Here is a 26,755-nt window from a genome sequence, read left to right on the forward strand (position 1 = left end):
TTCCTCTTGTTGTCTAGGCTGGAGTGCAGTGGTGGCATATCTTGGCTCATTGCAACCTCCGCCTCCTGGGTTCAAGTGATTCTCCTGCCTCAGCCTCCGGAGTAGCTGGGACTACATGCGCCTGCCACGACGCCCAGCTAATTTTTGTATTTTTAGTAGAGACGGGATTTCACCATGTTGGCCAGGATGGTCTCAATCTCTTGACCTCATAATCCACCTGCCTCGGCCTCTCAAAGTGCTGGGAGTACAGGCATGAGGCACTGCACCTGGCCCCCACATCCCAGTTTTCATTCTACTTTTTTCTTGGTGCACGACGTGTATGTGCACTTCAATTTCAGTAAATGTATTCTAAAATTCTGATAAAAAATAAGTATAAGGTGAATATTTTGTACTTCACAAGGTCTTGGCTTTATCATTCCTATGAATAAGAAAATATTTTTGTACCTTTCAAACAATTAAAAATTACAACTAAAGGTATACATGACATTCCAGGATAATATCTAGTACATAAAGTATTTATAACACTGCATGTGCATGGACAAAGGTAATGTCTGATTTAACCAAATGAGTCTTCCCAAGAGATATTTTTAAGCCATAAGACAAAGGCAAAGCTTCTAAGGTGATGAGTTGTATATAGCAAATTATTATAGGAAAGAATCTATGTGGAAAAGTCTCTGCAGATTAGATGGTGAGAACATATCAACTGTGAGACCTCAGATTTATGCAATACATCCATTGTTTTTGTAAGCAACATTGAAAATGCCAAGCACTAGGAGCCTTTAAATATAAAAGGGTATTTGCATGGCTCTCTGAGAGTAAAATTAGCTTTTTTGGTTTACATCAAATATTACTTTTATAAATATATACAATTATCATTTACCAATTAAAAGTTATTCTTTTTTGTTGTTGTTGTTTTTGAGATGAAGTTTCACTCTTGTTGCCCAGGCTGGAGTGCAATGGCACAATCTCAGCTCACCACAACCTCCGCCTCCTGGGTTCAAGTGATTCTCCTGCCTCAGCCTCCCAAATATCTAGGACTATAGACATGTACCACCATGCCCAGCTAATTTAGTATTTTTAATAGAGACGGGGTTTCTTCATGTTGGTCGGGCTGGTCTCGAACTCCTGACCTCAAGTGTTCCACCCACCTCAGCCTCCCAAAGTGCTGGGATTACAGGTGTCAGCCACTGTGCCTGGCCTAAAAGTTATTCTTTATCTTAATTTACTTACCTTAATCTTATTCTCTTCCAACAAATATGTGGCCATCGACTTTGCAATTATTTCAAAGAAAAACCATGAGTACTAAAAAAAAGAAAGAAAGAAAATCTTTAACAGTTACCAAATCTTTGAAGCTTAGCAAAGTTTCACACATCAATATGGGTCTTGTCTTTGAACTTTACTAACATTTTCAAATGATCCCAAGTCACTATCAAAGTCTTACAGAATATCTGTAAATGGTTTTAGCAAAAAGGTACTATTGTACTTCAGGGTTGAGTGGTAATAGCCAAAGGAAGGGTGGGAGTCTTTGTCTCACTGTGGAGGAGTATTTTATCCCCAACATTGCTTCTCATTGCCCACACATGATAATAAGAGAGCAAACCAATTTCTAGTTTATCTTGTTACTGCTTTTAAATGCTCTATAGACAATGAATCTTATTACTGCCTGTTCTTAGCTTGGGCCCCAACCCTGCCCTTGATGTGACATTAGGGCAGCCTAAGTAGCCCAGACCTCTGCCTACATCATGTAATTTGAAGAGCAGAGAGAAGCCTCAATCAGATATACCTCAAAATACTCTTAATTCTACCATTAATAAAAGAAGTAATAAAAATAATGACAATAATAAGAGCTACCATTTCTTTTTCTTTTTTTTTAAATTGCATTTTAGGTTTTGGGGTACATGTGAAGAACATGCAAGATTGTTGCATAGGTACTCACGTGGCAGTGTGATTTGCTGCCTTCCTCCCCATCACCTATATCTGGCATTTCTCCCCATGCTATCTCTCCTCAACTCCCCACCCCCCGCTGTTCCTCCCCTATTTCTCCCAACAGACACCAGTGTGTAGTGCTCCCCTCCCTGTGTCCATGTGTTCTCATTGTTCAACATCCGCCTATGAGTGAGAACATGCGGCGTTTGATTTTCTGCTTTTGTGTCAGTTTGCTGAGAATGATGGTTTCCAGGTTCGCCCATGTCCCTACAAAGGACACAAACTGATCGTTTTTGATGGCTGCATAATATTCCATGGTGTACATGTGCCACATTTTCCCTGTCCAGTCTATCATCGATGGGCATTTGGGTTGGTTCCAGGTCTTTGCTATTGTAAACAGTGCTGCAATGAACATTCGTGTGCATGTGTCCTTACAGTAGAACGTTTTATAATCCTTTGGATATATACCCAGTAATGGGATTGCTGGGTCAAATGGAATTTCTATTTCTAGGTCCTTGAGGAATCGCCACACTGTCTTCCACAATGGTTGAACTAATTTACACTCCCACCAACAGTGTAAAAGTGTTCCTATTTCTCCACATCCTCTCCAGCCTCTGTTGTCTCCAGATTTTTTAATGATTGCCATTCTAACTGGCGTGAGATGGTATCTCAATGTAGTTTTGATTTGCATTTCTCTAATGACCAGTGATGATGAGTATTTTTTCATATGTTTGTTGGCCTCATGTATGTCTTCTTTTGAAAACTGTCTGTTCATATCCTTTGCCCACTTTTGAATGGGCTTGTTTTTTTCTTGTAAATCTGTTTTAGAAGAGCTACCATTTCTTGAGTGCCCACAATGTGCCAGGAACCATGCGTTAAATGCTTTACTTATATTTTAGAAATGAGGACTTGGAGGCTCTGAAATGCTAAGTAACTGGCCCCAGGTCACAAAACAACTTTGTGATGGATACAGGATTCTAACTCAGGTGTATCTGATCCAAAATTCTTTCTTTTGTACATTTAATTGAGGGCAAGGGGTGGGTAGGGGGGTAGGGTGAAGAAGGTTCTGTGGAGAACTTCAAGAAAAGGATGCATGGGCAAAGTGGTGGGGAGAGGATGGGTCACATGTGAAACTGATGAAAGACTAAAAGTGAAACAGGAGGACATTAAAAAAAGTATGTCTATGGCTGTTTTTTTCCTTGCTGTGTGCCGTGTTCCTACCTTTAGCAATTTGTTTATTGCTAAAAAATCTGCAGACTGTTTCAATATTGCTATCATTGTAGTAGCCAGGGTTTCATGTATCAGCTGGGCCTGAGGAGCACTTGGTTTTTCGGGTCGGAAGCTATACTACAAATAAACAAAAAAAATGAACCGTAAGACAAAATTGTCACATGAAACAAATTGCTCAGAAAGAAACTTTACTCCACAAACCTTTATGAATGATCTTAAATAACTATCCAAGCCTTCTTCATGGCACTTTGATACAATATGTAAGAGAACCCTGAAATGACAGTCACAAGAGTCAGCATGTCATGCTATAATGAATTACCATACTTTGATTCTTAAGTAAGATCATCATGTCTAACCCCCAAAACATCTAACACTGTCTGAATCATTAAAAGTGAGATGATTGCATTAGGTATAATGGTGATAGTTTAGGCATAACAAAGATTTCAACATCTAACATGCTCAGGCCTTATAAAACATATTTCTTAGATCAAAAGGAGGATACTTGAATTTGACAACCCAGATGTTACATCTGTTCATAATTCTCTGTATGTGTCTGAAGCATGGTGGTAGCTACTATGTAAAAAAAGACTTCAAATCAGGGAACTATTGATATCCCATCTAGTGACAATAAAAGGAAGAGAATAGAAAGATACAATGAAAAGCATGCCAACAGATAGGGAGAAAAGGAAGGGAGAGACAGGGCAGGGGTAATGACATGAATTATAATTGTTGGTAAGAGATTAGCAGTGCTCCTCAAAGTTTAGCATGCATCAGAAGCACCTTTTAATAGATTGCTCAGCCCCTCTCCCAGAGTTTCTGATTTTGTAGGTCAGGAGTGAAGCTCAATAATTAACAATTTTACTAAGTTCCCAGCTGATACTGATGCTGCTGGTATAGGAACCATGTTTTGAAAACCATTGGCTTAAAGCTTCTTCTATTTTCAACCACACTATTCCCAACAGCAGCGATGCACACAAATGGTGTGTGGCTGTGGTGTGAGGCCTGCTGGAAAAGGTTGTGGCAACAGCAGAGGCAGCAACGCCAGAAACTTCCAGCACTGAGCCCACAATTTAAGAATCCTATTTTGATTTCAAAATTCAGGTGCATTTTGCATTCTACTCTACAATATATCCTTGTTTGTTTTCATATAAAAATAATGCTTCCTTATTCTTTCAGGTAAAAATTGATGACTTAGGGCCACATTCTGTTAAGTATGCATCCCTAGTCACCTGTGACTATTTAAATTGATTAAAATTAAAATTAAGCACAACTAAAAATTCAGTTCTGGCTGGGGGAAGTGGCTCATGCCTGTAATCCCAGCACTTTGGGAGGCCGGGGAGGGTGGATCGCCTGAGGTTAGGAGATCGAGAATAGCCTGACCAACATGGTGAAATCCCATCTCTACTAAAAATACAAAATTAGCTAGGCGTGGTGGCAGGTGCCTGTAATCTCTGAGCTGAGGCAGGAGAATTGCTTGAACCCGAGAGGTGGAGGTTGCAGTGAGCCGAGATCATGCCATTGCACTCCAGCCTGGGCAACAAGAGCAAAACTCCGTCTCAAAAAAAAAGAATTCAGTTCCTCAGCTGAACCAGCCCCGGTTGAAGTGCTCGCTGGCCACATGTGGCTGGTGGCTGCTATACTGGACAACACAATTGTAGGACATTTACATAATTGGATAACGTTCAATTGGAACTTATATATCTTCTTAAATACATAAAGCAAATATTAACAGACATGAAAGGAGGAATATATTGCAATACAATAATAGAGGACTTCAATATTCCCACTTTCAACAATGGACAGATCAACCAGACAAAAAAGTAATAAGGAAACATTGGACTTGAACTACACTTAGACCAAATAGACCTAACAGTCATATATAGAACACTCCATGCAATACCAACAGAATATCCATTCTTTTCATGAGCACATAGAATAGTCTCCAGGATAGACCATATATGTTAGGCCACACAACAACCCTTAAGAATTTTAAGAAGACTGAAGCTATATCAAGTGTTGTTTCCAACCACAATGGAATGAAACTAGAAATCAATCACGGGTGAAACTGTCGAAAATTCAAAATAGGTGGAAATTAAACAACATGTTCCTGGGTCAAAAAATAAAAGGGAAAATTTAAAATATCTTGAGACAAACGACAATGAAAACTCAACATACTGAAACCTGTGGAATGCAGCAACAGCAGTTTTAAGAGGGAAGTTTATAGTAACAGGGAAGTTTATAGTAATGAATACCTCCATTAAAAAATAAGAAAGATCACAAATAAATAGCATCTTTGTATTATAACATTGAAACTCACATGGTGCAGTTGATAGGAACGTCATCTTCATGGGTCATATTTGTGAGAACTCGGAAGAGTTGCATAAGAATTACAGGTAGAAACTGTATCATGACTTGGATCTCCATGGCATGCAAACACTAAAATTAAGTCATTATTAGTTAAGAAAACAAACAGAAATATGATAAAATTTGCAAATGTGAAACAGCAAAAACATTAATGAGAAATACATTGACTAGTGTATAAGCTCACTTGAATGTGAGCTTTCCATGGGACAGGGGGCTTTTTATTAATTACTTAATCCACACCTCTATTTGGCACTCAGATTTTGTTAGTTTATTTAATGTTAAATACTTTACTCAAGGTAACAAGTATAATTTGGATAAACAGATTTTGGAAAAATGACAACTGACTCCTCGTAAACCAACACTCAATTGCCTGGGGCAGTGAGGAGGAAGACGAGACACATTTGGAGATGACACTGGAGATGTACCTACTAACTCCCAGGCATTCTGTATGTCTTACAGGGGAATGCGGGCCATCAATTAATCTGGTGAGAAGTTGAATTCAATAAAGAGTGGTTCTATATATAATTGGCTCTATCCCATCACCCTACAAAACGGAGGTGGTTTTGCAGTCTAACAATCTCACAATACATTTCCTGAGATGTGCTAACACTCTGTCTCCAATAAGTGCGTTACAAATGTTAAAAAGAAGAAATGTAATCCTATATACGAGAAATGATACAAACAGTGAAAGTTGTTCAATTTCTTTCTTCTTTCTTTCCTTCTCTCCACATTCACTCACTCACTCAACCAGCCAACCAAAATAAAGGAAACAAACCTCACTGAGCATCTTTCTATATCAATTCAATGTGTAGTGCTGAGGGAAATAGAGAGGTGGACAAATCAAGTCTCTGTACTTAAAAAACTCATAAGTTCTCTTTCCCAGATTCCGATTTTTGTTACGATCTGTCTTCAAGACCCTCTAATCGATGACCGAAATAATCTAAATTATTTTATTTCTAGCAGGTCTCTGTACCATTTCTCTTTACTCTCAATACATTCAACCTTATTTCTAAATTAATCTTCCTTAAATACTCGTTACATTAGATCACCTCCTGCCAAGATTTTTTTGATGTCTCCCCATAGCCTATGGCAGTAGTTCTCAACCAGGGGCCATTTCATCCCCGACTGATCTGGTAATGTCTGGAAACGGTTTTGGTTGTTACAACCAGGGGGTGATACTGACATCTAGTGGATAGAGGCTAGTGATGCTGCTAAATATCCTACAAAGCACACACAGACCCTCAAGGACAAAGAATTATTCTACCTAAAAATGTCAATAGTGCCAAGGTTGAGAAATCCCGGCCTAGAGTATTAAGACCAAGTTATTTCAGACCTTACTGGCGTTTTCTGCTTAAACAACGATCACCGTTCTTTACAAAGCCAAACTGGTATCTCTGCTTTCTTCACTGTTCTTGAATTATCTTAGCCAAATCCTGGCCACCATTTCAAGGCAAGTACAAATCCCCACTTCTGTGAAACCATTCACTTTCTCAATTGACAAAGGGAAAACAAATGAACTTCCAATAGCCAAGCACACCAAAAACAAAAGTAAACCCAAACAAATAAACAAAGGCCATGGTTTCTATCATCAAGTAGTTCACTGTGTACAGGGGATAAAGACATTTACTGCTATTTACTGGAACTAAATAATTGCAATATCAGCAGTAAATAGCATGATTATGGGATATACAAAATGCACAAAGAAGCAACTGAGTGCACAAGTGGGTAGGGAATGTGTGGTGAGGCCTCAGAGATGTGATAGAGTGAATGATAAATAGAACAGTGTCAGGTAGAAAAGAGAGATGGGCATTCCCTGCTACCAGTAGCGCTCCTCTGTCATTTATTCTCAACACTGCAGCCAAAGTGCTCTTTTTGAAATGCAAATTAGATAATGCCACCTTTCTGTAGCTAAAAACAAAACAAACCACCATGAACAAAGAGCAATCATAAGCTTCCATGCCTACAACATACCCTGCCTGTCCCTCCAAACCCATCACTTGCCATCTTCCCCCTGCAATGCACACTGTGCTATAGCTACATGGTCTTTTATTTTTCTGTCCTTCAAACATACTGATGTAAGGTATTTACACCCACTGTGATATTCTGTTATCCTTTTACATGGCTTTATCCCCTAAGGTTGTCTTCCTCTCATCCATTCAGCTTGAAATGCCATTTCCCCCAATAGGCCTTCCCTGACAACTCTATGTAGAATGTACTCCTGGTCATATTGGATTCCATGAACCTGCTCTCTTTTATTCATGGCACTCGTTTATAATCTCTGTACCGCAACTAGAACAGGTATGCTGTCTAAACCATTCCCTATTCAATTCATGGCACCCAGAGCAACGTCTAGTCCATACTACGTGATCAATACATATTTGGTGACTTACTGAATAAATGAATAAAATAAGAAAACAGGCCAGGCTTAGTGGTTCATGCCTGTAATCCCAGTACTTTGGGAGGCCAAGGCAGGCGGATCACTTGAGCTCAGGAGTTCAAGACCAGCCTGGCCAACACGGTGAAATCCCATCTCTTCTAAAAATACAAAAATTAGCTGGGTATGGTGGTACATGCCTGTAATCTCAGCTACTTGGGAGGCTGAGGCAAGAGAATCGCTTGAATCCGGGAGGCAGAGGTTGTAGTGAGCTGAGTTTGCACTACTGCACCCCAGCCTGGGTGACAGAGTGAGATTCCATCTCCAAAAAAAAAAAAAACAGAAAAAAAAAAGATAGCAGCCCCCTAGTCTACAGTAGTTCCTCAGTTCACTCAACCCTTAGCACTTGTATCCTGTATCAAATACTGGACATTTAATCATATATTGCTTTGAACTATTAATTGTATTATTGACAGACTGTCATTTAACTTATATGTGTCCTGTTCTTCAGTTAGACTGTAAGTTCCCCTATGGACAATAACCGTAAGTTATTCTTCTCTGCAAGCCTCAAAGAGCTAGGAAAATAATATACAATAAGAGCTTAACAAGTGGATGGTAAATGAATTCTTGAAACGATATCATTTATAGGAACAATAGATAGCAAGGTGTGGTAGAAAGAACATGGGACTTGTCATAGTCTCACCCCAGTTCTGCTACTGACCAGCTGAATGACTATAAGCAAGTCACTTCTACTTGGGCCTCAGCTTCCTCATCTGTTAAAAAACACAAAGTCTTGACCAGGTGTGGTGGCTCACACCTGTAATCCTAGGACTTTGGGAGGCCCAGGCAGGTAGATTACCTGAGGTGGGGAGTTCAAGACCAGCCTGGCCAACATGGCCAAACCCCGTCTTTACTAAAAAACCAAACCAAACCAAAACAAAACAAAATTAGCTGGGTGTGGTGGCAGGTGCCAGTAATCCCAGCTACTTGAGAGGCTGAGACAGGAGACTCGTTTGAACCCAGGAGGCAGAGGTTGCAGTGAGTTGAGATTGTGCCACTGCACTCCAGCCTGGGCGACAGAGTAATACTCCATCTCAAAAAAAGAAAAAAAGGAAAAAGTCTTTAGAATCCTTTTCAGCACTAAGGTTTTATAGAGGAGCTTGGCTATTTCTGAAATCACATGGTGTTTCATTGATTACCACTAGAGGGAGAGTGTAGGTCACATAAATATCAGAAATTCCTCATCTTCAAAACAAACAAACAAACAAATATGAGCACTTTTCCATTTTAAGAATATCAGTATATATTAAAATTATGCTCTTTTCCATTCCACTTAATTAAAACTTTTATAAAACTTTCCCATGGGAAAAACAAGCCTTAACAAAGCATTCATACATATTGAAGTCCTAGACATTTACCTGAAGAAAGTATTTAAAAGTTAGATGATTATTATACTTTATCTTTTTGAGACAGGGTCTCTCTCTGTGGCTCAGCCTGGAGTGCAGTGGCATGATCACAGCTTACTGGAGATTCAACCTCTCAGGCTCAAATGATCCTCCCACCTCAGCCTCCCAAGTAGCTGGGACTACAGGCATGCACCACCACACCCAGCTAATTTTTGTATTTTGTGTAGAGATGGGTTTCACCATATTGACTGGGCTGGTGTCGAATCCCTGGGCTCAAGCAATCTGCCCACCTGCGTCTCGCAGGGTGCTGAGATCATAGGTATGAGCCATTGTGCCTGGCCTATTATACTTCTTAATAATAGTTAAGAACATATAACCATATGACCACCACTTGTTAACTATCTCCCTTCTACTCTTCCAACAGTGTGTTTTCTATATGGGAAGAAGAATGACACTTTAAAAACCAAAGTCACATCATGTCACACCTTTGTCCAGAGCTCCATAAGGCTTCCTATCTCACTCAGAGGAAATTCAAACTCTTTGCCATGGCTTATGAGGCCTTGCCCGAAAAGCTCCCAGCAAGCTCCCTGAGGTAATGTCCTAACACTCTGTGCGCCAGCGACACTGGGATTCTTGCTGTTCCCTGAGCACACCAAGCCAAGCTCCCTGGGGCCTTTGTAATGTTCTTGCTGTTCCCAGCCCTCCCTCAGAAATCCACATGGCTGGCACTCTCGTTTCTTTTAGGTCTCTGTTCAAATGCGCCTTTACTAGAGAGATTTTCTCTGGTCACTTTTTTTTTTTCGAGATGGAGTTTCGCTCTTATTGCCCAGATTGGAGTACAGTGGTGCGATCTCGGCTCACCACAACCTCCGCCTCCCAGGTTCAAGCAATTCTCCTGCCTCAGCCTCTCAAGTGGCTGGGATTACAGGCATGCACCACCATGCCCGGCTAATTTGTATTTTTAGTAGAGACAGGGTTTCTCCATGTTGGTCAGACTAGTGTCAAACTCCCAACCTCAGGTGATCCACCTGCCTCAGCCTCCCAAAGTGCTGGAATTACAGGCATGAGCCACCACACCCAACCTTCTCTGGCTAGTTTAAAACAGGAACCCCTTGTAAATCCCTGCTCCCCTTTCATTGTGCTGGTTTTCTTTATACAGTTATTACCATATGAGATGACATATATATTTATTCACTTACGTGTTATTATCTGTCTCAACAAGTAAACTCTTTGACAATAGGGATATTATTTGTTTTCTTCACATACATTTCCAATGCTTAGAATGATGCCTGGCCCATAGGAAGCACTAAAGAAGTAAGGGTGGCATGAATGATTACTTTCTGGCAGATACCCTCATCTATTTTTGTTTTAAACAGAGTCTTACTCTGTCAACCAGACTAGTGCAATCTTAGCTCACTACAACCTCTGCCTCCCAGGTTCAAGCAATTCTCCTGCCTCAGCCTCCTGAGTAGCTGGGATTACAGACGTGCGCCACCACACCTGGCTAATTTTTGTATTTTAGTAGAGATGGGGTTTCGCCATGATGGCCAGGCTGGTCTTGAACTCTTGAGTTCAAGCAATCTCCCTGCCTCAGCCTCCCAAAGTGCTGGGATTACAGGTGTGAGACACCATGCCTAGCCCCATTATGTAATTTAAGTCTCACAACCACCCTACAAGATGGGCATTATTGTTACCCCCACATCACAGATGAAGAGACAAAGTCTCAGAGAAGTAACTTGGTCCTGGTCAATTACAGAGCTAGTAAGTGACAGATGTGGGATACAAACTCAGTTGATGATTCCAGAACCCATAGATTTGATCATCTCATATTACCTCTCTAAAAGAAATGTTCCTGAGTATATCATTCAGTAATAGCATATGTCCAAAGGTAAATCCTAAAGATGTTTCATTTAAAATAAAATTTCCTCAGACTTGCTATGCCTATCTTACTAAAGGAACAATTAAAAGAAGAGAACCACTGTCAGGCAAGTTATGATATGCACTGTAGTCCTAGCACACCAGGAAAAAACAGAGTCTGTGGTAAGATGTAATATTTCAACATGTGTCAAATATGTCTCTTTTTTTAGCTGGCCCATTTGTTAGTCTATCACTTGTGGACATAGGAATCATTTCACATTTCATACCAAGCCAAAGGGATTCCATTCCTCCTGGTCCTTTTCCCCACAGTATCCTCCACCTTCATTGTGCAATAAGCAGGAAGAGAAAGGCCCTTGAAAAATCAATTTATGGGCCTGAAATAAACATTTTCATGAGAGTTTCAAAATTATGATGTTGCATTGTGGCTATTACATATTCTTCCTAATGTTGCCACTCTGCTGTCTGCTTCTAAACAGCCACATGATGGAAAAATACATAATAGAAAGTATTCTCTTGAGGAAATACAGCCAAACATATTTTAAAGTGTCTGTTTGCTTTCATTTTTTGCACACCAAAATGTGGCAACAGAAAGACATGAAAAATAAACCTTTTGCAGAAAGCTGCTGTTCATTTACCTTTAAATATTTAATGAGCTCCCCTGGAACTTCTTTCGAGCCTGACTGAATCAGCTGGCAATGATGGAAGAATTTGTGCACATGCAGATCCTGGAACACAGATGGAAACAGCCATATGAAATTTGATTCATTATCCTTAAACGAAAGCTCTCTACCTCTCCCTCCTCCTGCATCTTGCAGACCTATTTATCTGGTATTCTAATGCCCAAGCTCAGCAGCTCTTGAGCACCACACATAGCAGCAAAACCAGGTAAATTTGGCATGTACCTAACCACACGGGGTAGGCCACTATTTATGCCCAATGAGCTAAACATTTATCTGACTCCGATTTTGACTAGTGTGTTCTGTAAAGTTGGGCTGCTTCTCCATTTTAATGAAATAAGCAGGAATAAAGGTCTGAACTGAAAAAGATAAAGATTAATAAAGATCAGAACTGATAAAGAAAAGATAACAGCAGGAAGTTAGCAGAACGATAGTCTCAGGCATTCAACACCCAACTTTACCATGGCACTGCACTGGCAAGGGAGTCCAACTATCCTATATGGAATCCACATACATTGATTTTGTAGACAGCATGGACTACATCAGAAACTAGAATAATGAAATGTGTGTTTTGACCTGATTCCCCTAATTACTGCTCTGTGACCTTGAGTAAGTCACCCAACCTGCCTGAGCCTCAGTTTCCTCACCTATAAAATGGAAATTATGGCTTCCACATTCCTTTCAGAGTCTGGTGAGGCTCAAATCACTTAATGAGAATAAGAAGATCATGTAATTTGAGAGGAGCTAGAATGACCTTTGTTTTTGTTTTTTTTTTTGAGACAGGGTCTTACTCTGTCTTCCAGGCTGGAGTGCAGTGGCACAATCATAGTTCACAGCAGCTTTGAACTCCTGGGCTCAAGCAATCCTCCTGCCTTAGCCTCCCAAAGCACTGGGATTACAGGCATGAGCCACTGCACCTGGCCTTATTTCTCAAGGTTTTGAGAAAATCTTGCAGGTCACATCTTCTCTACTGCTGTAGGAATCAAATGTGGTCTATTTTAATCAAACAAACTCAAGTATAAAAATTGACAAAATTCAAATGATGCAACTTACTTGAGTGTAAATGGTAGATTCTAAGTGGCTTTTAATCTTCAACAAAGGCTTTGCACCATCTACCCATTTAATATCGACATTACATTGCTGTGAACAGAAAATTGAGTTTCTGTAACATAACAATGATTAGATGAACAATATATAATACCTTTATGCATTTAACCATTTTTTTCAGAAATGATGTATTAATTTCATACCAAGAGATTACTGGAGAAAATACCCTGCCTTTAGAATAAATGTATTCTAAATCATTTTAAATTTCCAATCCTTTGCAGACTGATATTTTAATAAATTACAATAAAAATGAATTACTTAAATAATTTTTTAAAATGACACACAAAATCTGAGCCCCCCACCCCCTTTTTTTTTTTGAGATGGAGTTTTGCTCTTGTCACTCAGGCTGGAGTGCAGTGGCACGATCTCGGCTCACTGCAACCTCCACCTCCCAAGTTCAAGTGATTCTCCTGCCTCAGCCTTCCCAGTAGCTGGGATTACAAGTGCCCACCACCGGGCCCAGCTAATTTTTTGTATTTTTAGGAGAGGAAGGGTTTTGCCATGTTGGGCAAGCTAGTCTCAAACTCCTGACCTCAGGTGATCCATCTGCCTTGGCCTCCCAAAATACTAAGATTACAGGTGTAAGCCACTGCGCCCATGCCCCACTTAAAAAAATTATTGTTAAAGTCAACAGACATAAAATTACTTTGTAAAACTACTATAAATTCTAAACATGTATATTCCATGTTCATCTATGCTATGGACCAGCACTGGCCCTCAGACCCCCACTTTGAGTAACATTGTGCTAAATAAATGAGACCAACAGAATTCTATTTTTTACACATTTAATCATGATTGCTTCAACGAATGCAGTATTTTCCTACCCTTCTTGATTCTGCATCATTCAGATTCAAGTAGCCTGGGGGAAGATTGGCGGAAACTGGCAGCTGCTGCTCAAATGTGATGATTCTACCATCTTTCAGCAAAGGTACCCAGGCAAACCCAACTGCCAAGATAATAACCAACCGTGAGAAATGAAATAACGAATGCAATCAGCTACACAAATGGATGACTTCTAGGGGCCAGGGTAGGGTGGTGATGTCTCCAGGGATCGGTACGTGGGAGTTCAGGTGCTGGACAACTGAGTACTGGGGAAGGAACAATGGGTTTGGATTGACTCTGAATCCCAGCCTGGTCACTAACGAGTTATGTACTCTTATTTCCTTGACTATAAAAATGGGAACAACAACACAGCCTTTCCATTTACAGGAGTTATTGAGAAACCAGAGTGAGATAATATATGAAAACACTTTAAAACTTTAAAAGTGCATCAATATCATTATCTTTATACTGTGGGAAATATTTTTGGTAGATTTATTTTTAAAAGGCTCAGATGGCTGTCATCCATTTTACATTAAGAGTGCAGAGTCTCACGGCTGAGACTATTTCAGATAACAATCACATGTTCCAAATTTCTTATGGCAACCCTAGGTTAAGGAACTACGGAAAATTAAGGTCACAAAGTCACAGTTACTCTCCATATTTATACAAGGCAGTAGGCATAAATCATTTAGTTGGGCAGAGTTTTCCTGATTACAGAGGGAAGAGCTTTAGGTCTAGGTAGGAGAATGTAGCCAGGGAATAGTGTTTATGACTTGAATCCATCAAGAGATTTTCTCCAATCTCTACATTTCTTAACAGTTCTCCCCCCAAAGAGCCTTTTGGCTTTTAATTAGAAAACGCATCATGTTCTAGCTAAAAAAGCCAGAGCCATCTGTGTTGTTCAAGTTGAGTGGTGTCAGTATTTCCATTATAGAGATTACTCTGGGATTCAAGTGTTTATAACTCAGCCATAAAAAAGCTTGCTCTGGACTGGGTTTTGGCAAATGAGAGAGGGTATTGGCTGGAGAACAATTTTTAAAGCCACTGCTTTCTGATTCTTTAAAATTCTTCGTGTGACTCTGTGTGTGTGTGTGTGTGTGTGTGTGTGTGTGTGATACTGTGAACACAGAAGTCAACACAAATCTGGTTACAATGTTTTCATTTATGTGTTTAATTTGGCAAATGCTTTAATTCTTAAAAGGAGACTAAAACATTGCTTCTCTAAGTAGACTAAATGGCTTTCTCAGACTACGAAATGTGCCTGACGGGCATCTTTACTAGTTCAATGACAGAAATGGTTTACCCAGACCTTTTCTATTATAAAAAGCAGAGGAAAGTAACATGAGCAGAAGCGCCATTCGAAATGACTCTGTCAAAGTAGTTAAACTAAAATCTTGACAAATGAGAAAAGATTTCCAGCCCAGAAAATAGGAAAATATATTTCTCATTCTTAGGCAACATTTTCAAATAGCGATTTTTTATTGAGACCTCACTCAGATATAGCATACATCTATTTAAAGTGTACATGTAGTGGTTTTTAGTATATTTGCAAAGTTGTATCTCCATGACCGCTACTTAATTCCAGAACTTTTCATCACCCCCAAAATAAACTCCATAGCCCTTAGAAGTCACTCCCCATTTCCCTCTTCTCCCAGCCCCTGGCAACCAATAGTCTACATTTTGCCTCTGTGGGATTGCTTAGGCAACATTTTTGTACTGTAAATTAATCAGAGCACGACCAAGTGTGTCCCCTATTCAAAACTCATAGAGAGCACTTGGAAGCTGTAAAGGTACCATGTCAAGCACACCATCTGGCTCAAAGGTGGGAAGCCACTTAAAGAATGGACAGTTAAAAGTGATGAGTGGCACATGGAATAACCATTTAATGTTCCACTGAGCATCTTGCCCACTTCTATCTAGGATTTGGATAACAAATCATTAATTTAGCTTTCAGGATGTACACATGGTCATGAGTTCTCATCATCCTGCTAGTTTTCTTCTTAATCATGAAAGCCCTTACCCTGAATGAACTGCAATTTCTATGGGGATAAAGAAGAGGTCCATAGTACCCACAAAGGGAACTCCCTCATATTCACTCCTGCTGCCTGCTGGGCATCACTCCAATGTCTCACTAGCACCTAAAACTCAACTGATGCTGTCCCAAACCTGCCATCCCCACTCACAGTTTTGCAACTGGCAATACCTTTTTTCCAACCACCCAGGTTTGAAACTTCACTGCTAACTAAATCATCTCTCTCAAAGCCAATCACTTGCCAGGACCACTATATTCTTCTTCTGTACTTCCCTTTCTCTCTGTCCCCCTGCTACTGCCATAGTGTGGCCTCTTCCTTTCCCGGACCTTTAAAATAACCCTCTTACTGGTGTTCCTTTCTTCCTCTTCCTGCTGCTACTCGCCTTGCCCATTATACTGCTGCCTGGTTGGTTTTCCTGAAAAATAGCTCTAATGTTTAAAACCCTTCAATAGCTCCATTGTGATGACAGAATAAAATCAAATCCACAGCCTGGTATTCAAGGCTTTCCAAAATCTGATGCCTCCTGTTCAACCTGACATCCTATGATCTCCCTCCTAGCACCCTGTGCTCCAGGCTTAGTGAACCTCATGGTTCCCTGTCCATGCCCCTTAATACTCTGCCTCTGTACAAGCTGTTCCTTCATGATCCCCTGCCTTCCTGTCATTGTTGCATTATCAAACCCCACTCAACCCTTTAAGGCCTTACTCAAACACCATCTCCTCCTAGAAGCCTTCTCTGATTCCCGGCCACTTGTCCCTTCACCAGCTGAATAACTCGCTCTTCTGAGTTCACGTGGCACTACTTGCTTAAACATCACTTTCTATTTTGTATTATAATTGTTTACGCAGGACTCATTTCCCTTAGTAGATCATAGCCTCACTGAAGATGAGATCTGTGCTTGATTCTCCACTGTATTCTCCAAAGTATCTACTATAATATCTTGTATATAATAAATACAGTTTGAGTATCCTTTATCTGAAAATTTTTTAGGAACAGAAATGTTTCAAATTTCTGATTTTTTTAGATTTTGGAATATTTGCATTGTACCAGGTGAGTATCTCAAATCCAAAAATCCAAAATATGAAATGTTCCAATGAGCATTTCCTTCGAGGATCTGGCCATTGCTCAAAAAGTTTCCAATTTTGGAGCATTTTGGACTTGGGGATTTGGGATGCTTAGCCTGTATGCAGAAATATTTGTGGAATGAATGAATGAATGAATGATACAGACTAGCCTGGATCTGAGTCTTAGGACATGCTGATGTTCATAAAGTGCTTGTGATACAAGCTGTGTTCACAAGGCCTTCTTTTTCATGTAAAGGTGCTACCCATTGGTTTACCTAAAGCCTTGGTGAATGGGCCTATGATGGGAGCTTCGCTACTAAAGCTTATTCAAGTTTGTTAAATCAGTTATCTTCTCATTAGAACCAGTCAGCCCCCAACCTCCCTCTGCCTCAGAGATGTCCCTGGCTCTGGGCTCACTTCCCTCTTCCTCAGTGAGCAGAACTGGAAAATTCTGGTTGCTGGGCAATTCTACATAAAATAACAAAAATACTGTATCACATTATGTGTTTCTCTTTGAGAATAGCAATATTACTTTATGTTGCTTATAGTAGTCTAAGCACACTGGCAAGCACACGGACAATGTTATTTGGTAGAAATGACACTAAAATGAACATATAATAGGGCTTTTACCAATGAACTTCTAAAATCAGAAATGTGGTTGATATGGTTTGGCTGTGTCCCCTCCCAAATCTCAATGTGGATTGTATCTCCCAGAATTCCCATGTGTTATGGGAGGGACGGGGCAGCGGGGTGGGAGGGGAGTAATTGAATCTTAAGGGCGGGTCTTTCCCATGCTATTCCTGTGACAGTGAATAAGTCTCACGAGATCTGATGGGTATATTAGGGGCTTCTGCTTTTGTTTCTTTCTCATTTTTCTCTTGCCACTGCCAAGAAGTGCCTTTCACCTCCCACCATGATTCTGAGGTCTCCTCAGCCATGTGGAACTATAACATCCAATTAAACCTCTTTTTCTTCCCAGTCTCAGGTACATCTTTATCAGTAACATGAAAACGAATTAATACAGTGCTTTTTGGTCAAGGGGAGAAGTGGTCTATAGTCGATGAAAAGAGGTTATATTCCAGACAATTCCATTTCAAATAACTGTAGAGAGAGACATTTAAAGAGTACACATACCTGGAGTTTCAATTGTGTCTTGCTTTTTGGTTGTTCCCTTTGTGTTAATTTCACAACTTACATGATGAAAAGTGAAAAGCAAATGATGTTTTTGATGCAGGTGAATGGGAAGCTCAATTTTAATCTGAAACGAAAGCAAAATTACACATGGCATTTTTTTTTAATTCTCAAGTTGAAACTGTCAGACACTTAGTTCGGCTTCATCATAGTGTTCCAAAAATACTTCCTAAAGGACTGGCTGAGTGGCCAAATAGTGTATCATTTAAATATACTCCAAATGCTTTCTTGATCAGTTTCAGTTTGACAGCAATATTCTGAGTTGTGAGAGTTGATTTATTACTTTTGTTGGAGAGTGCAGTGGATTCTCCTGGATTCAATTTTGCAGCAGAATTTTCTAAAACACTAAGTCAAAACCACATCCCCACAACCCAGGGATACCATGTAACTCAATCTGTGTCAATGAATGCAACCCATTTAAAATGAACACTGAATTTGAAAGGTTGCCTTTTTTCTAAGTTGTTGCTCTCTTTTGTGTGAAAAAACGAAGCCATGACAAATAAATATGCAAAAAGTAGCTATTGTCCTATGGTATCCACAAATTACAGTTTATAGAAATTTCTCTAGAAGAAAAACACAACTTTGCTCTTAAAGATGAAATTATCACCCATGACACATAAATTTAGTTTAAAATTAATGCTTGTAATAAAGTACCACAATTAATTTTCTAATCAGAACCCAACTGAATGTTTGTAATGTCTCCTGGAAGTATGTAAGAGACAAATTACAGATTTAAATGATTTAATGCACAAGCATATACCCACACAGGTACACATGCAAATACTCTCTGTCTCTCTCAGTCAATATACAGTGATTGATTGAAAAGCATGCTCATGGCCCGGCTTGGTGGCTCACACCTGTAATTTCAGCACTTTGGGAGGCTGTGGTGGGTGGATAGCCTGAGGTCAGGAATTCAAGGCCAGCCTGACCTACACTTTCAGAGGCCGAGGCAGGTGGACCACCTCAGGTCAGGAGTTCGAGACCAGCCTGACCAACATGGAGAAACCCCATCTCTACTAAAAATACAAAATTAGCTGGGCGTGGTGGTGCATGCCTGTAATCCCAGCTACTAGGGAGACTGAGGCAGGAGAATCGCTTGAACCTGGGAGGCAGAGGTTTCAGTGAGCCGAGATCACACCATTGCACTCCAGTCTGGGCAACAAGGGCGAAACTCCATCTCAAAACAAAACAAAAAAAAGTTCATTTTAGGCATCCTAAAAATAATGTGGGTTACTTACTACATGATCAAATTTTCTGTAGTGACTGATGTTGGTTATAGAGATACACAAACAACTTGGTGATGGACATCTGGCCCAATTATCATTCATACAAGGCATGGTTTTGATGTTATAACTAATGTCTGTTTTAGGTATATTTCACTACAGAACATGCCTTTTCACAGCATCCAGACCATCTGGGTATGTAATGCTCTGCTGCACATAAATATGGGCATGCTTCCTCCCTGGGTGGCAAAAATACAAGGCAATACTCTCCCCCTCCCCATCCCCCATGAAACTAGGGACATTGGAGAGAAAGAAATGAGCAAGGCCTAAGGCTAGAATATAACGCTTCCATACAACAGCAGGTGGACATGGCAAAATCACCACAGCAGGGGGGATGGTTTCAAACCAAGCCAAGAATGGAGACATGCAGACTGAGAAGCAGCGACAGTAGAGAGTCTGGGATGGAATGCCCATCCAGCTTCCATAGAGACATACAGGAATTAAAAAGGAGACTACAGATTTGGACATGCCAAATACATACAGACCAGAAGTGACTGTGACAGAGATACTAAGACATGCTGAGAAGCACACAGAGATGTAGAAGTGGAGAAGTAGGAAGAAGGAAAGAGGGGCAGAGACAGGGCTTGGGAGACAGACATGGTTTGAGAGGCCGAGTCAGGAGGGAGGGAGCACAGAGACTCAGAGACCCCACCAGACCCCTTCATCTGCTTTGCACCGAGGCACGCAGGCCAGCCAGTGGGATTCTCGTGGCCCAGCTGTATCACTGTCTCTCCAAGTATTTCAGTTACAGAGAGGCTACAGCTTACCACGTAAAACCACAAGGGGAAAGAGCTAGAAGGGCCTTCTGAAAATCTCTTCTGAATTTCTTATTTTAAAGTTGAGGAAATAGAGCCTCTGGAGGGGAAAGTGACTTGGTGTTACAGAGCCAGTGCTGTCAAAGCTAGGAGGGCTAGAATCCAAGCACCACTCTCATGTTTGTTTCCTGCATTGTGATCTCAAGCCGAAGAGTCCCTTAAATTTGGAGGTAAATCTTCTACTACCATCAAAAGGCACCAAGGAGGCCAGTAGCACTCTGTTTTATTGCAATATTTTTTGTTTTCATGCAGGTAAAATGATGGAAATGATTCAAAGAGAAAAAGAATTCCAACCACTGCATTTTAGAAATGTCAGGATAATATGTTTTTACCTCATCATAGAACTCTGGATTTTGATTGTGATGCGAGACAACAGCATAAGCATTTGTGGTAAAAACGGACCCTGCAGGTTTTCCATAAATACACTGCAAAAGAAGGAAACGGAGTCACCACTCTAAATGCAGGTCTTTAAATGTGATGCCATGGAACCACATATAGTTAGAAGCATCTGTGAATACAGGGCCATGGCCAAGCCCACCTGGCTGTCACCATGAGCCTGTAAATTCCCAATCATTTACACAGTCACTCCAAACTCCAAATCAGATACCATGTAACTTCGCTGTATTGATGCTTCTGAATGTCTGGCCATCAAAGAAACACAGCCCCAAACTAGTTGACGGTAAGGAGCTGAACAGGCCTGGTCATTTGGAAGGGAGACAGTTGTCTCAAACCAGGCCTGTAAAGCTTACTTCTCTCATGCTACTTGCATTTCTTAATATAAGAAGCTCCCCCTCAACCAGTCAGCAACATTTGTTAAATGCTCTTTGTGCAGTGGGCAAGGCGAAGCGTGTTTTAAAAAGCTCGAGCAGACACATTCCTGACCTAAAGGAATTAAAAAATTGAATGTCTATTAAGCTACAGACAAGCTTGCTGTGCTCTCACATTTTTAAATGTGGCACTTTATGAGCCACATTAAAAAATATCACTGGCTTTCTGTTATACCAATAATATAAATGTAAGGCTTTCTATGGTTCCATGGAAAGATCTGATTTCATTTCTAGTGGGAGTTTTTCACTTCTATAGGCCTAATAGGCTCAAGGATGAATATGGAGTCAGCATGCCAATGCACTAATTGCCTCACTCTGTTACTTTAGAGCAAGCAATCCCGGCCAGCTAAGAGATGAAATTGAAACTCCATATGAGTGAATAACCAACTCTTCTTAAATATGGTTATGAAGGCAATTTGCAAGAACTGCTGAGAAGTAACCCAAGTATCACTGGTCTACAAAAGGATATTGCATGGAGGAAATAGAACAGTTGTTCTCATCTCCACTGAAGGGAGAACCAGAGAAAATATACAGAATCTGAGCCAGTGAATCCTTAAGTTTCTCTGTGAAAAAAAATAAAATAAAATCTCTTTTCAAAGGTAAGGGCTATTATTCAATTACTTAGTCAGGGGCATTCCAGCCTCTTTCCCTAGGTGGTTTGAGTGTAAGAACAGGCATCCATCTGTCTGATTTAGGCTCATGCAAGAGAAATGGGGAGCTAGATAAACAATTTATGCTGGCTAGATATTCTGACTTCTCATTCAGGTCCCTGATTGATGGGTTACAGTTATAAAGAGTAAAAACATAAAGGCACTGTGGTGTGACAGGTATTTAAGGATTGCTGTATCAGATAAGGCTGAGATTCTGCTTTTCATAGACCACAGTCCAAGACTGGAGGCACCATTTGGCCAGTCATGGAGTAGAAGTCATATCTCAGATCAAAGCAGTCATGCTGTGCTTCTGTCAGCTCAAAGCCTGTTCAGATTTCAAGGAGAAAGGAGTTTATAGTCCCTTGATGGTTCCATTATAAACTATCAGGTCATAAGAAAACGACCTTGCAATTGGGCATTGAAGCAACTGCAAAATCAGAGTGGAGCAAAAGCCAAAACCTGGTATTTTTAAAGCTATATATGTTCCTAGCTTATTAATATTTAAGTCTTATAGTTAATATGTAAGAGTAGAAAAGAAAATATTACATTTGTCACTTTAGAACATTTTCTTTTTGATGTTGATACAAATTAAACTTAGAGCATAAGACTACTGAGTACCAACATCTCCATCCCTACTAAAAATATATGCCGATCAATATCGTACACAAACCTTTAGAGCACTAGTGTCACTTTCATCTGAATCCCGGAATTCCACACAGACTGCAATGTTCCTTGCCTAAAATGATTAATCAGCCAAAATGAGTCACACAATTAGAAGATTATAAATAATATTTTATACTCCAAAAATGTATAGTTTACACGGTTACCTTGGCAAATGTTTTCTGGCTATCATATTTTAATTGCAAGGGATATACATACAGATGGTTTTTGTAAATAGTAAATGGATAACAATATTTTGTCATTTCTGGAACAAACTCTTCAACCTCCACAGTAATATTTTGACAATTCTTTTCAAAAGGCTTCAGGGGCACATATGAAGAAGTAATACAATCTATAGTAGAGGAAAGAAACAGGCAAATATCATTCAATTAAATAATCATTAACACATTCCTGCATGTATAAAAATACACATGGATTGTATTCTCAAAGAGCAATTTACAAAACATAATTCTTAGTAATTGACAAAAAATCACACAACAACTTTAAGAACCCAAAAGGACAAGACTGAGTAGTCTGATGCTGATTTTAGCGGAACCCTTTATACCAGACGTGGATTGCTATTTCGTTCTCAATGTCGAGTGATTTGCCAAATATAACACATCATAATTTTGACAAATTTAAACTCTGCAAAGAAATTCATTTCATTTTCCCTCCTGTGGCAGCAATTTAGCTTTCGCTGCAAATTTTTATTGGTATCAGGGAAGTAACAGTAAATTTATGCTTCCAATTAGCTCATGGCAAGTCACTTTTAAAAAGTTAACTTGGTGCAGGTGCAAATTTTCACCCAAGAAATAATGGAGGCCTTTTGAAACTACAGATCTTACGATGTGTTACCAATAATAAACTCAATACTCCTGACCGTGAAAAAATACTAAGCCTCAGAGAAGTTCAGCAGCATATGTTATTGAAATAGTCACTGTAGTGAAGGTTATTCATATACTTAAGGGGCTCTAAGAGTGCCGGTCCTTACTGAAGAGCAGTAATGATGAAGAAGAAAGACCTAGGGAGAGTCGGACCTGGGGATACTGTATTTTTTGTTGGATTTGCTTTTCTGATTATTATAGTCATGCATGCCTATAACAGAGCATCTGCAGGTAGTAAACGTAGACAGGGACAACTGCTCATTCCACTACCCAGAGATAACTACTGTTGAGATTTTGGCTATTTAGAGACAGAGTTTTGCCCTCAATGGCATGATCTTGGCTCACTGCAACCTCCGCCTCCTGGGTTCAAGTGATTCTCCTGCCTCAGTCTCCTGAGTAGCTGGGATTACAGGCATGCACCACCACACCCAGATAATTTTGTATTTTTAGTAGAGACAGGGTTTCTCTATGTTGGTCAGACTGATCTCAAACTCCCGACCTCAAATGATCCACTTGCCTCAGCCTCCCAGAGTGCTGGGATTATAGGCATGAGCCACAGCACCCAGCCAAGATTTTGGCATATTTTCTTTTAGTCTTGTTTCTATGCATATTTTATATAGTAATATGAAAATCCTACCCTATGTATAGAACTTTATCCTGATTTTTTTTGACATTTATCTGATGTCTCATTCCATTAACTCTTCATAAACATTGTTTTTAATGGCTGCAATAGAATTTCATGGTATCAGTGTAGCATCATTATCTTAACCACACTGACAGTGTTGGATTCTGATTGTTTCCAGCTTTCCTCCAATATAAATAACACTGCAAAGAACATCTTTATGGATCAATTCCTGTCTAGATTTCAAATTACTTCTTTGGGAAAAAATAATCCATTGTACTCCTTAGATGTTTTAAACTATAAAGTGGATGCCACTCCTCTGTTTACTATCCTTTACTGACTTCTCACTGTATTTAGAATGAAATTCCATTTTTAAAGGGATTGCTGCAGTCAATACAATTCCTTACATGACCTGATCCTTTCTATTTTATCTCCTATCTCCACTGTTCCCATCACATACTACACTAGAGCTACATTGGATTCCCTTATGTTCATACAAACCCAGCTTGGCCTCACCTCAAAGTCTTTACAACATATGTGATGCCCTCAATCTGAGAATCTACAGTCCCAGTCATCACATGCTGGCTCTCTTTCTCACTCTTCAGTTCCCAAGCTTAAGAGAGGCCTTCCCTGGCTACCATTTTTACAGCTGCCTTTGTGATATGGTTAGGCTTTGTGTCCCCACCCAAATCTCGTCATGAATTGTAATCCCTAGATGTTAAGGGAGAGACCTGGTGGGAGGTGATTGGATCATGGGGCGGTTTCCCCCATGCTGTTCTCATGATAGTGAGTGAGTTTTCATGAGATCTGATGGTTTTATAAATGTTTGGAAGTTCCTTCTTCATTCACTATTTAATCTCATCTGCCTCCACAAAAGGCATGCCTGCTTCCCTTTCTGCCATGATTGTAAGTTTCCTGAAGCCTCCCCAGCCATACAGAACTGTGAGTCAATTAAACACCTTTCTTTTATAAATTACCCAGTCTTGGGTAGTATCTTTATTGCAGTGTGAAAAACGGCCTAATACAATTTGTTTGCTTGTATACTGTCACTCCTTCTAGCCTTTAAACTCCCTAAGTTTAAAGCACCTAGTTGATAGTCAATAAATGTTTACTCACTAGATAGTTATTTAGTGAATGAATGCATAAACATACTCTCAAAATTGAAATGTTGTACTTACGAACATCTATGAATATCTATTACCAAACCATACTCCTACTCATGGTAGGTGATAACACTTCGCGCCAAAACCTAGCCAACATTAGGTAGCTTCACTTTAAACATGTTAATAGATTTGATGGATGAGCAAAAGCATATTGTTTAATTTGCCTTACTGGCATTATTAGTGAGATTGAATATTTTTCACATATTTACTAGCTACTTCATTTTATCTCTTGCAAATTGTCTTTTGTGTCTTCTATTTTTCTCCTGGGATCTTGGATTTTTGTCCTTAGGTAAGAAAAGAAATCCTTCTCCTTTTTCATCTTAGTTGATGACAGAAGTAAAAGTCACCCAAGGCAAAAGGCAATGGAACCTGACTGGGACACACTCACAACTTCATATATATAAAACAGCATCTGATAAAATCAACTCAATTCACTTCCTAATCTGTAACTATTCATCGTGCATACTGGGTTGAAAAGCATTCCCACCCACCCCCAGTCAAAATTCATGTCCACGTAGAACCTCCAAATATGACTTTATTTAGAAACAGGATATTTGTAGATGCTGTTAGTTAAGATGAGGTCATACTAGATTAGATGGGCCTTAAATCCAATGACTGGTGTCCTTATAAGAAGGTCATGTGATGACAGAGGAGAAGTTGGAGTGGTGCAGCCACAAGCCAAATGATGCCAAGGTTAGCTGGGAGCTACTGGAAGGTAGGAAGAGGCAAGGAATGGCTCTTCCCTAAAGCATTCAGAGAGAGCATGGCTCTGCGAACACCTTAATTTTGGACTTCTAGCCTCCAGAAATGTGAGAGAATAAATGTTTGTTGTCTTAAGCCACCCAATTTGTAATAATACTTTGTGTGACAGCAGCCCTGGGAAACTAATACACCATGTAAATCTCAAGAAAAATACTGAAAGGATAACAACCTGACATTCAAACATTATGCTTAAGGTTTTTGCAATATGTTCTTACTTGATAAATCCACAGGAACACATTCTATTGTGATGTTTAGCTGCCCAGGAATAATCTGCAGTTTGGTCTTTTCTGGCCTGGGTATAAAATAATAATATTTTTGAGTTAAAAATTATGATTACTGAATGCACTGGTTACCCTCTATCCAAACTTAAAATGTTAAACATTCTGTTTTTCCCATATATTACTCATATTCATCATTTTAAGAAACTGAGAATTCATCTATTATATTTACTTATTGCAGAAACACCAAACACTTACTTCTTATATTCTGAGAGCAACTTGAGAATGTCTTCACTTGAGAGCTTGCTACTGTCTTGTTTATAAAGAGGAGAAAATCTCCCATCCAGATCGAGGGAGCCTTGAGTATCTTTGAAAATAGGTCTAAAATAGCAACAGAAGCATTTTTTAAAATAATATTCCATGTTGATAAATTAAGATAAAATTAGCAATGGTGGGAATGTAAAATGGTGAAACCACTTAGGAAACAGTCTGGTGGTTTCTTGTTAATCACTCATCACTACAATCCTGCAATTCCACTCCTAGCCATATTTCCGCATGGTACATGAATATTCTTAATTTGTGCAGCAGCAATTTAACAAAAATTTATATAAATAAATGTTCACAGACAATTTATTTGCTATAGGTCCAAACTAGTAGTAACCCAGATATTCATTGAAAAGTGAATGGGTAAGCAAATTCCTCTATATTCATACAATGGAATACTACTTGAAATGAATTACTGATTCACACAACAATATGGATGAATCTCAAAAACACTGAACACAAGAAATCAAACATA

The 26,755-nt window shown here is 39.6% G+C and overlaps 1 protein-coding gene across 1 annotated transcript in view; it reads right to left on the reverse strand.

The window, feature by feature from the left end:
- The window catches only part of DOCK11 (dedicator of cytokinesis 11), a 191,091-nt gene that overhangs the window by 73,483 nt on the left and 90,853 nt on the right, over positions 1–26,755 (reverse strand). Inside the window, 13 exon segments of the mRNA XM_017511236.2 lie at positions 1,237–1,302; positions 3,148–3,273; positions 3,358–3,427; positions 5,474–5,592; positions 11,814–11,903; positions 12,909–12,995; positions 13,787–13,908; positions 18,016–18,139; positions 20,503–20,595; positions 22,318–22,383; positions 22,475–22,659; positions 25,954–26,030; positions 26,215–26,337. Coding sequence (XP_017366725.1) covers positions 1,237–1,302; positions 3,148–3,273; positions 3,358–3,427; positions 5,474–5,592; positions 11,814–11,903; positions 12,909–12,995; positions 13,787–13,908; positions 18,016–18,139; positions 20,503–20,595; positions 22,318–22,383; positions 22,475–22,659; positions 25,954–26,030; positions 26,215–26,337 — 1,348 coding nt within the window.

The sequence above is a fragment of the Cebus imitator genome, unplaced genomic scaffold, assembly GCF_001604975.1.
Source record: "Cebus imitator isolate Cc_AM_T3 unplaced genomic scaffold, Cebus_imitator-1.0 Scaffold445, whole genome shotgun sequence".
Classification (NCBI taxonomy): domain Eukaryota; kingdom Metazoa; phylum Chordata; class Mammalia; order Primates; family Cebidae; genus Cebus; species Cebus imitator.